The 12,319-nt window shown below is 47.7% G+C and overlaps 1 protein-coding gene across 1 annotated transcript in view; it reads right to left on the bottom strand.

The window, feature by feature from the left end:
* Positions 1-2,538: 2,538 nt before the first annotated feature.
* Positions 2,539-12,319, bottom strand: part of mtcl1 (microtubule crosslinking factor 1) — a gene marked incomplete at both ends in the record, with an annotated part of 43,872 nt that continues 34,091 nt past the window's right edge. The window contains 6 exons of the mRNA XM_080547016.1: positions 2,539-2,772; positions 6,434-7,994; positions 8,842-8,921; positions 9,204-9,569; positions 10,178-10,444; positions 11,736-11,903. Coding sequence (XP_080403142.1) covers positions 2,539-2,772; positions 6,434-7,994; positions 8,842-8,921; positions 9,204-9,569; positions 10,178-10,444; positions 11,736-11,903 — 2,676 coding nt within the window. The remainder of the gene's footprint in view (positions 2,773-6,433; positions 7,995-8,841; positions 8,922-9,203; positions 9,570-10,177; positions 10,445-11,735; positions 11,904-12,319) is intronic.

The following is a 12,319-nucleotide window of genomic DNA, read 5'->3' as shown; positions in this document are numbered from 1 at the left end:
CTTCTACCACAGGGCCGTCAAGGCCCTGAACACAGAAAAGGCCTAAGTTCTGGGCCCAGGACAGTCCGGACGGATTGTATGGCAGCTAGTGCTGAGGCACAAACATGTACATTTTCAAGCCTGCAAACTGTGACACTTTAAAATAATGTGAAAAAAAATACTTTTTGTGCAATATGACAACCCTAGTTGACTATCTGTGCAGTATAGTACAGTGGATTGTGTACATAGCCTTTATTGATGTAAACCAGCTCCTTACCTTCTTGTGATTTTATGCATCTATGCTTTTTCTAAAATGTGTTTTCTTTTTCCTTTCCTAACACCAGGGGAGCCACCCCTCCTAAATTTCGTTGTTTGGTACCTGTACTGTAGCAATGACAAATAAAGTCCATTCCATTCCATGTCGAAGTGTCCTTGGGCAAGACACTGAACCTCAAATTGCTTCCAGTGAACGGGCCGGCGCCTTGCATGGTTACATGCAGCCATTGGTGTGTAAATGTGTGTGTGAATGGGTGAATGAGAGGCCGTTGTAAAGTGCTTTGGATAAAGGCGCTATGTAAGTGCAGTCCATTTACTATCTTTCTCTCTTTTTCTATCTCTTTATCTCTCTTAGTGGCTTCAAGGCTTCAAGTTTACCAATGAAAGCCTTCAAGTATAAAAAAAAGGCTAGTCCAGTCAAGGGTTTATGACACAGATATAGACACACACTATAGACACCTCTCTAGCATGGTGCTATGTGTTGATTACAGTGGCCAATGTTAAATTTACTCTATATGACATTTTCCATTTAATAAAATCACCATGGGTAAGATTGCATGTGTCCAGTGTGACAAATGGAATATTAGGGGCAAGGTAGCACATGTACAGCCATGATGTAAGAGGATTTCACTTCAGCGGGAGGACACAATCTTCTTATTCACGTTGCCTGTGTCTGTGTGTTCCCTTTGACCCATGGTAATCCTGTGATCGGCACTGTAATCCACACACACACACACACACACACACACACACACACACACACACACACACACACACACACACATCACAGCCGCTCCACTCAGGCGGGCAGGATGGGCTCTCTACCGCCAAGGCACAGAGGCTCTGTTGCCAGGAACACACACAATGAACCATCTCAGGCATAGGGCTTTTGATTTATCATGGAAAGACTAGCCAGATTATCTGCCGTGTGTTTGCTGAGTGTTTTATTGCATAGTTATTATAGGAATATAGAATAATTAAAGCCACATGGCTTCATCTAGTTTGTTTTACTTTCAGCTCTGTTATTCAAAGCCATTACACTCTGCCCATTCAGTTTAGTCTCGCTCTCTCACAGTAGATAAACGATATCAGAGAAGGTCTTGTAAATACACATTCATGTTTATTACCAATTAAACAGACTATAGATCATTAGACTTTTGACATAGACTTTTTGATTTAAAACATTCATTTTTTCCCACAATCCCTTCTTTTTCTTGAAAGAAAAAGTTAATTATATGTCCATAGTAACAACTGTACAAAGACAGCGTAATAGATACAATAATTTACTTATAAAGTGTTCTTACTTTAGTCAATGCAAATTAAGTGACAACAAAACGACAGCTCGTGGTAACCCTTACAATGTTTTTTTGTCTTTTTTACATCAGAGCCCAGAGTGATCACAGATGACTACAGCTTGTATGTACATGCTAAGTGTTCCAAAGGCATGCAGATCAAATATTTGACTGATATTTGTACAACTGCCTTTCAAATATGCATAAGGTTATTCAGTTGTCATTTCCCCTCTTCTAAGTGTTTGTTTACACAGTTGAACATTCATCTGAACATAGAAATAAATTAAATACATCAGCATCGTAATTGACATCATGTTTCCCTGCTTCAGCAAACATGAAGCAGATGAAGTAGTTTTTTGTCTTACATCTCTTAGAAATACAACTTAGTATTCTTAATTCAAGCTTCCAAGGCTAGGAACAGAAATTAAGGTATGTTCAACATAAGAAAATAGTTTTAACACCTATTTACATGGGACATAATATAACAAATAATATGTATATGTAAAAAAATCAACGAAAACGTAAAAAGACAGAAAATGTGTAAACCTTTATGTAGTACAATAGCTGTTCTGTAGTATTGTTTCAACACCTGAAAAGATGTTTATAATATGATTAAAATATATATGTATTGCATACATATATACACACATATGGGACTATGAATAACTCAAGTGTGTACAGGCACCTCTTATGGAAATGTTTTGTTGTTGTTGTTGTTGTCATCGTTGTTGTTGTTGTTACAGTACGGTACATTCCAGGTTCTTTTCTTAGAAAGTTCCAGTTCTTTTTCCTCTTGATCAGCTGGTGCTACTGGGTATCAACCCCCCTTACAACTCCCCCCTCTGAGTCTTAAAGAGGGGGTCTCTGAGGTACTGGGTCTGTTTAGGCTCTAAGAGGAGAGGCAGGTGGAGGAGGAGAAGAAGAAGAAGAAGAGAGGGAGGAGATAGAGGAAGAGAGGAAGAAGAGGAAGAAGAGGAGGGGATGAGGGGTTTCATGCAGGAGGTTGCTCCTGTCCTAGTTGCTCCTCCTTTTCCAGTAAAGCTTTACTGGTGGTTGTGGTCAGTGGGTAGGTGAACCTCCGCTCTGGGGGGGGGTCAGCGGTCCACCTGGGGGAGGAGGAGGGGGAGTGTGCTGCCCAACGGGAGGGGGGGCGGCGGTTGGCAGGTCGAGCGGGTCTCAGGAAGCAGGACTCCAGGGGCGGGGCCACCGGAGAGCGTGGTAGGTCCTTCCAAAGAGAAGACGCCATGTTAGAGAGGAAGAGACAGAGACGACAACATGTTCAACTCGTTCAAAGACGGCTTTGACAAGGCTTCATGTTAAAGGTAGTAGTTACTGTATGCCTTATTCCAATCCAGAAACATTTGAGTAACTGATACTGAGAGTAACTGAGAGTCTTAGAGTATATATCATCTAGCAATGTTCCCGTCTCAGTTTAAAATAAACACAATCAAATAAACCAAATGATGACCAGGTGATATGAATCCAATCTATAGACATAGATGATTATGGGAACATAACCCGTTACCCATGACAGGAAAAGAAAACAAAGCATGAACAATGATGTGATGACAATGATGAGTTAAAAACAGAGAAAATAAGAAAGACATAGAAGTTATGAGTTTTATCTGCATGAGGTGGACTATTTCTCCCCCCATAGAGTGAGGTCACAGTGTGACTGTGATGTGACACCATGGTACCCGGCTAGTTTGGGTGAGTGATCACACAGGAACTGCACTCCACTGGCCTGGTTTAAAATTAGTCCATTTTCTCCGGGCATTAAGTTTCATCTTGAAGGAAGGATGGGGTCGGGGGGGGGAAATCGAATCCACAAAGCAAAATCTAGTTCTGCTAAAAATACTCAGCAGTGACAGTAACATGACTAGGATGTGAAGCGGTGGTGGAGGAAGTTGGGACACTGGCGTATATGCTACCACACACGATGGACACACAGAAAAAGAAGTGACCTGAGAAAATGACCTGCTGTTATAAAAAGCCTACATTACACATTTATAACCATATTATAACAGGTTGGGTTTTACCGAGTGACTCGTCAAATGATAGAACTGCCATCTCGCATGCACCATTTACATGTACAGGGAGTCAGCATCCAGTTGCCCACCGAAAACAGCATGTGACCAAACAATGTTGCTTTCATCCCATTGACTCCGCCCCCTAACGCATGCAGCCTAGTTAAGTACGAACCACTCGGACATTCAGTTAATTTGAGACACAAGCAGACGTCACAGGACAGCCCATAGAGGGGAGAGCACAGAGACGACCAATGAGAAGTGTTAGAGCTGTCGGTCGGTCGTCAGTTAGGCTTTTAGAAGGGTTGTTAGTGTGAGAGGAATGGTGAGAAAACTGTAAAAGAGGAGAAAATAGCAGCACATACTGCAGCAATAAATATGTGTAAAAACATCATGGTACATACATTAGCAAACATGGTCACAGAGACAGAGCAGCCAGACGAACCTATTAGAAATACAATGGTGTCATGTTAGATAACATTCAACCTTTGGCCATACACCGCCCCCAAACGACGACAACAACCTTACCAGAGGAGTGTATGGCAGCAAAAGTGTAACATGACCAACAGAGTCATCTGTCTTTTTGATTACTGGTTGGCAACATCTCTTTGCTACTGTATATGACTGGGTTTCTAGTTTTCGCGGCAAGAAGATGGTTGTTTCTTTTGTATATTGTTCAAATTGAAACTCATAATATGTTAAGCAGATGCTATCATATTGTCTCTGTGATTTCACAACTGACCCTTATTCATAATCGGGAACAATCACAGAGTCGGATGACTCTTTTGGTCACTTGAGCTGATTTGAGAACTTGAAAAAAAGATGATCAATACATACAAATATTTAGCATGCAAACATCTACACAAACAAATGTTATGACCATAACAACATCGATCTACACCACTCCCGACAGCTTCACACAAGTTCTGCAGTAGTCCTGTGACGCATGCACGGTCTGATGGGGGGGTGACGTGAGAGTTCCATGTGACCTGTGAACCCGCCAGAGGGGGTCAGAGGTCAGTGAGGAGGAGGAAGAGGAAGAGGAACTTACATCACGGAGACAAGCAGAGTTAGAGTCCCCAGGGAGCAGTTAGTATGACACTGTGGTTCTAGATCAGAATGTACCATAGAAGAAGAGAGAGATAGACAGATAGTCCAGGGGAGGAGAGGAGAGAGAGAGATAGCCCAGGGGAGAAGAGAGACAACCCAGGGGAGGAGAGAGAGAGATAGCCCAGGGGAGAAGAGGAGAGAGAGAGATAGCCCAGGGGAGGGGAGGAGAGAGAGATAGCCCAGGGGAGGAGAGGAGAGAGAGAGACAGCCCAGGGGAGGAGAGGAGAGAGAGATAGCCCAGGGGAGAAGAGGAGAGAGAGAGATAGCCCAGGGGAGGAGAGGAGAGAGAGATAGCCCAGGGGAGGAGAGGAGAGAGAGAGAGATAGCCCAGGGGAGGAGAGGAGAGAGAGAGATAGTCCAGGGGAGGAGAGGAGAGGGAGAGAGATAGACAGATAGTCCAGGGGAGGAGAGGAGAGTGGGAGAGAGATAGATAGATAGCCATGGGGAGGAGAGGAGAAGGGGAGACGGATAGCCCAGGGGAGGAGTAGAGAGGGGGAGAGAGGAGCAGATATTTATCAGCAGAGGTGAGAGAGAGAGAGAGAGAAGGACAGAGAGAAGGAGTGGGACACAGGATAAAGCTGGCATATCAAAGGCAGAGGTGTTCCCTTTCAAAGATAAGGTCAATGGACTCAGTCAGCAGACCACACAGACTGCAATAAATCTACTCCCTTCACTGTACAACCTGGAAGAAACACACAGGGGTACCAGGGAGTAGTGGGTTGGACAGTACCGCCATCACCACCCATTGAAGGGAATACAAGATATCTATTCAAGATATTATTATCACTCACTATTTTCATCTTGCGTGCTTAAGAGCTCATTGTGATGTACATTAAAGCTATGTAGAGTAATCTTCCACTCTATAGGACTGAGGGAAAGGCTAAACTGAAACAAAGACACCCATACAATCGTAGATCAGACGAAGCTAATCCCGCAGTCTAGACCAGATCAGTGGAAACATCTCACTTCACGCTCTCGGCTACACTACACACGTCAGACAATTGATATGTGTAGGATTGTTGCTTAATGCTTGCATGCTGTGTTTTCAAACTAGTGTCTATGCTGTTTTAATGTACAGTACAGTGTGTCTTCTAATCCAGTACTGGATTGAAATGGATTTTAACCTAATTTGAGTGACAACCCAATACACCCATTGGCCTCTAAGGATCAACAGATAGTGCCATCCCTTTTTAGAGTGCAATAGGAACAGTATTTCCAGATGTTAAATACTAGGGACCCTTGTATTTCAGTCTTTTACTGAGTTAATTTTCATCCACTTAAGTTTTAAGTCATCATCACTTGAAAAATGATCAGCTATTCTGGTCACTGTCTTTGTTGTTCGATCACCTGTCATTAATAACCCTGCTTAGTGAACGGGCGGTGAGAAGAAGCAGAAACACAGTGATTCCAGGAGCCAGAGAACAGCACTCTGAGCATAGAGAAGAACGAAAGAAACCGAAATATGCTGTAGAGTATATCTACCTTATTAAATATATTTTTGAACTGAGAAAAACACATGTGCACGGAATTATCATCCACATATTAGAGTGACGTGCTGCTGTTATTTTGTATCGTAAAATGTGTGATGAAACTAAGAAGGCTGTCAAGGCCCTATAATGTTCGAAGGCCGTATAGTATGAATTTCCATTTGAACACGTTGATAGAGAAAGTAAGTAAGTAAGTAAGTAAGTAAGTAAGTAAGTAAGTAAGTAAGTAAGTAAGTGAATGAGTGATGAACACTGTATTTACCTCCATACTTGCAGACTGGACTCTGTCTCCCTCGGTCTGCCTGCCCTCCCTGGGGTAGCCTCCCTGGGCCCCGGCCCCCAGCCTCTTCTCCTCCCTGAAGCCCTGCTCCAGCATCTTCTTATTGAGGATGCGCGCTGCGTTCTCAGCCAGGGTGTACCCCGGAGGAGCAGATAGGTCCTGCCTAATGCTGATCACCTCCGGGGTCTTCTCCCCCTGGGTCTCTACAATCAACTGGACGGGGCTGGGTGACCGCCCCCGCACATTCTTCAGGAACTCCTGTACCGCGCCGATGGTCTTGGCGTCCGCCGTGGGACACTCGGGCCACCCCGGAGGGCTGGGGTGTTCGGCGGGTCGGGAGCGGCTGGGCGACTTGGTGAACGACTTCAGCAAGGGGTCCAAGGCCACAGGGGTGTGGTCGATGATGTTGAAGAGGCTGGAGAGGCCGTCGTTGATGCTGGTGTGGACGGGGCTGTCTCTGGTGGTGGTGGAGCGCGCCCAGGCCGACTCACTGTTGCCCTTCTGGGGCGTGGTGGGGGTGGCCGCCCGTGGTGGGGGGGGGGCGGGCAGGTCCGCTTTACTGGAGGTGGAGAGCTTCCGCTGGAGCTTGGGCGAGCCATACTTGGGGGAGCAGCAGGGGCGTTCGAACTTGTTCTGGACCACTGGCGAGTACTGGATCTTCCTCATGCTGCGGGAGGGCGAGGAGATGGGCGTGGAGCCGCCCCCCTTGGGCGTGAGGCAGCGGTGGGGGCTGCTGGTCAGGTTCCTCAGCGCGTCCGTCTGCAGACCCACGCTGATGGTCTGGGTGGTCTGGGTGCCCCGCGTGGTGAAGCCGTTGGTCTGGCACGCCGTGTCCCGGACCGGCGGGCTCGGGCTGGAGCGGATGGCGTTCCGCACGGAGAAGGCCACCTCCTTCATGTCGTCGCTCAGGTTCCTGGAGAGCTGCAGCTCCAGGGAGGCGGCGTAGCCCACCGTGGGGCAGATGGGGGGCTGGACGGCAGGGGGACGCAGCCCTCCGCTCTCCAGCAGGTCCTTATGGTGCCACCTACCGCCGCTGAACACCTCGTCCACCCCTCCCACCCCCGCTCCCATCATCTCGCCCCCTCTGCCCTTGGTCCCTTTGGAGTAGAGGAGGTCCATGTCAGGGGCAGTGGGGGGGCGTTCAGCACCTCCAAGCCTGGTGGGGCTGAGGAGGACGTGAACCCCGCCTCCATTGCCCCTCAGCGGGGACTTCTGGCAGTGCTCGGGGCTGCTCATGGTGTTGGTGGTCAGGGTGGCACTGGTGGTGAGGAACCAGGAGGGCTGCTGGAATGATTCTGAAGTGGGGTTCCCCCCCCAGCCCTCCCCGGGGGTCTCCGCCCAGGCTTCCAGAGCCGTGCCGGAGGGGCCGGAGGGGAAGTCCCAGCCTTTGCTGTTGAACTCCTCGATGTATTTCAGGTCGTCCGGGGACAGGGGCGGGGTCACGTCGTCCCCGCCCCTGTCGCCGTGGTAGCTCTTGTCGGGGAGGAACGGAGAGCTGTCCATCAACCGCTGGAAGTCACTCATGGAGCACACTGACTTGGCCCTGGAGGACACAGCAGAGACAGTACAGTTACGTCTGCATCATGTGGAGCAGCGGAGGACGGGCTCATTGTGATGCATGGTACGCAATGAGGAAGGGTATGTTTGATACCATCCCTCATTCCCTCCATGCATTACAATCAGCACCGCCTCCGGTTTCTAGCTAAGCCAGCCTCCCCCTGTTGTGGAGGCTGGGGAGACGGGTTAGAAGCATGTCTCGTGTTCTTCTCTCACTACTAGACAGATATCGCCCGGCGCAGTGACATATCCATAGAGGCATTCTGCACAGGTGGGGGATGTCTGTGATCTCTCTTGTCTGAACAATGTGTTACAGTCTCCTCACTCTTCACTGTTGCGACTTGATTTCCCCCAAAAAGCTTAAAAACATGCCTGCTTTTTTTAGGCGACTTAATGCATTTTCATTTCAGAAGGGATCACTTGAAAAAAAGGCTGAATTATTCAACAGCAGACTGCGATAACTTGGATCATATCCACCCTCCCCCCCCCCCTTGCCTTTCCGAAAAAGCAGCTTTTACACAAATCACCAGGGAATTTGGATGTCACTTCGAGCAACGAAGTCGCAAACAAAAGCGACAGCGTTCTCTGTAGAAAGAGGTTCTCTGTAGACACGCCCTAGGGAATACACTAGGGTCGCTCACATTCAGACTACGCCACAGCCCAAAACAAGAAAGCATATTCAACTATTAAAAACGGTGTCCAGTTCAGGTGAAGTGAGCGCCCGTCAAGCATCATGTGAAAAATATTGTCAATGCTTCAAACGTTATCACATGCACATATTATCCATCTAGAATCCATTTGAGGTTAATATGAAGTCAAGTCGAGTCCTCTACCTGAGGAGGCTCCCGGTCCCGATCTCCTCCTCATCCTGGTAGGCAGACGGATCGTCGTTGTCTGGTATCTCATTCAGGGCCTGAACCAAGAGACACACAGCCATGAAACACACCCTTTAAATACCCCTCCGCCATCATGGTGGCGCTCTTCAATTCTGGCCCTGAAGGGTGTGAGGCGGTTTCATTCAAGACCAGTACTAACACCCCTGAGTCTGACCCTAGTCTCGTGGGTAGATGATTAGTTGGTTAGTTTAATCAGGTATGGTAGTGTTTTTTTTTTTTACACAATGTCTGAGGATGTCGATGACCAAGGATATGGAACCTGGGGCTGAAGAGACACTCCTGGTCTGAGGAGGGCTTACCTCATTCACACAGTGGAACCTCTTGTCACTCTCCAGTCTGGAGGGCAGCGGTACCATCATCCCACCCAGGGGGTCTAGAGTCAGAGCATCCAGGAAGAGTTTCTCCGGAGGGCCTTTCAGCCTCACCACAGCCCCCTCTTCCAGAATGACCTCTGAGTCTGAGTGGGAGCGGACGGGGACGGGGACGGGGACGGGGACGGGGACCGGGCCGGAGGTGAACGTGCAGGTGGAGCGGGGGGAGCGGGGCGAGCGCGGGGCCTTACAGGGGCTGTCCTGGGGTGAGAACAACCCCCCCCTGTGGCCCGCCCCGTCCTTGACGTCGGAGGGCGAGCCCTCGCTGCGTCGGACATTCAGCTCTCTCTGGAGCTGTGGGAGAGGAGGAAGAGCGGGGTCATGTTATGCTTGAGTTGTCGTTACGCTTCCGTCCGTGCTCTTGCAAAGGACAGGCCCTCTCAAATATGGAAATACGTCAGCAGTTTTGAAATTCACCAATTCATCATCTTCACTGATCATTCGTGCTGTGTCAGCATCCCTCTTAAGTCGTAAGACATTCACACTTCAGTTCTCAATTATAACTTGTGTATGACTTTCATTATTAACCGTCGTTAATATGTGTTAACCATGTGTAGTACCCTATGCACTTTAAAACTACTTTAACACATAATATTCGCCCCCAGGAGCTCTCTCTCTCTCTCTCATACTGTTTCTTTCTCTAAATGGACTGCATTAATATAGCGCCTTTATCCAAAGTGCTTTACAATGGCCTCTCATTCACCTATTCACATACACATTCACACACCAATGGTGGCAAGCTACCATGCAAGGCGCCGGCCCGCTCACTGGGAGCGATTTGGGGTTCAGTGTCTTGCCCAAGGACACTTTCGAAATGTGTCCAGCCGGAGCCCGCTCTGCCAACCTTGCGATCATTAGACGCCGGCTCTACCTCCTGCGCCACAGCCGCCCCGTTCTCTCACCCTCTCCATCTTGCGGTGCATGTCCCTCATGCTGCCGTCCCACTCCTGCCTCTCTCTGTCAAAGCGCTCCAGGAGCTCCACCCTCTCGCGACCCCACCTCTTCTCGCTGTGCTGCAGCTTCCAGCCCAGGTCCAGGGAGGTGCTGTGGCTGTCAGCCAGGAGGCGCCGGTGCTCCTCCCGCTCCTGCTTAAAGGCCCAATCTGGGTCACCTTCTCCACCGGCTCCGCCCTGCGCCTCCCCTCTCACCTCCCCTCGCTCCTCCTCCAACTGGTCATACACAAACGATGGGGAGCGAAAATACAGAAGCATCAGTTACAGTTAAAGTATGTACAGTACATCATACTATATATTAAGCATTATGATAACTGTGTGTAAATCCTATCCCAAGTATGTATCGTTTGAAGATACATTGGGCAAAAGTATGATTTTGGTTTGCCCGAAACAAATGTGTGTTTAATGCCAAAGGCTCATGGGAGAAAAAAAAGGACTCGTTCGTTTTGGATGTATTGCAAAATCTTCAAAGAGTCTGAGCGTGCGAGGGAAGCCATTAGAGGGTTCTTTCCTCCCCTCATAGAGGAGACAGTATTGTTATCTCCAGCCTGGCTTTGATCAGAAGACACAATAGTACAAAACAGAGTTTGGAACACAGATCTGCCTCTCAACCATGTCACTGCATGTGTGTATCATAGATGTCTTAAAACGTCATTAGTTTACATAATTCGCATTCACACACACACACAAAATATGATAATATCCTTTTAACGTGTCCCTTAAAAACGTCTAATGATATACTCAAGTGTGGTAAACACGTGAATACTTTTAATAGCCTATGAGTGAATATAGGTGTCGAGTAATAAGCCGTTGTAAATATAGATAGTTATTCAGGGAGCTTCACACACTGTCAATGACCAAAGAGAGCATAGAGGAGTTGACTGACTTCACAAGACAAGACAAGACAGCTATGAAATCTACAGCTCAGCTCATAACAAACTACTATTCACATACATTCATAGAAATGATCATCAAAAATGAAAACCATCCAGACGGAATGATGGGTAAGACTACGGTTTATGCTCGTAAACAAACCAACAATATTTTGAGGCATCTCTTTGAACTGCGGCATCTTTTCAGTGAAACTAGAGCAAGAACAAGATTACCATATAAGGATGCAAAAATCCACATAATTTTATCAGAAGAGACTAATTAAAGCTAACTTAGAAAAGGAGTCCTTCCAGTGCAGTTGTTCTGTAGAAGAACACTGTTCTGTACAAGAATATAAACCAATTTCATTGTGATCTGCAAAACTGCTTTGAACCCAATACAAGCCGGAATGGTGAAATAGACATGAAATCGTAAATTCCTCTGAATGTTGGAGCTCATTTGTTGGAGCTCATTTGCAATTCCAATTACTGACAGGCACAATCAGTCCTTTCCAGACTCCAATTATTTTCCTCCTCTTAGCTAACGAGGACACACAGAGTCATGGTTCTGGCCCCCTCAGCGTCTCTGTCCCTTTAAGGTGGAGGGTGCGGAGGGCAGCGTGCGGTACTGTACGTACCTGGGCGACATGGCACTTCATCTCTGCCCACTTCACCTCCCAGGACGCCTTCTCGTTGGCGTAGGTCTGCTGCAGCTGGCAGCGTCTCGTCTCCTCCTCCCGCAGCTCCGAGCGGAACTCCTCCAACAGGGTCCGCAGGGCGTGCAGAACCCGCCGGTTCTCCCCCACCTGGAAGGGGGGATAGAGAGGTCAGGAGGGTGAAGAGGGAGAGGAGGGGGGGGGGAGGACACAAAGGAGAGAGAGAGAAGAGTCAATCATCTCAGTGATGAATGATGATGAGAGGTACAGGAACGGTGCGGGAATGCGTTGAAATGATCTTGTGTGTTGCGTTTGTTAATGTGATGTTGCATCCACGAGGGTGTTTACACCTCCTTGATGTAACGGTCAAGGTAATAAACACGGTCTAATGTGCGGTATTTATGGAAATCATTTAACACGATTTGAAATGGCACCGTCTAATCTTCACTGTGACATTTGAAATGAACATGATGAACATAAAATGAACATTCTACGTGGTGCTAATTTGTTCAGTTTGGAGGTTTTGACTCTGCGTTTCATCCGTTAATAGGTAGTAAGTCATGGCT

This window comes from Nansenia antarctica (assembly GCF_963989245.1).
Source record: "Nansenia antarctica genome assembly, chromosome: 16".
NCBI classification, from domain to species: Eukaryota; Metazoa; Chordata; class Actinopteri; order Argentiniformes; family Microstomatidae; genus Nansenia; species Nansenia antarctica.
This window is presented reverse-complemented; position numbering and strand designations above follow the sequence as displayed.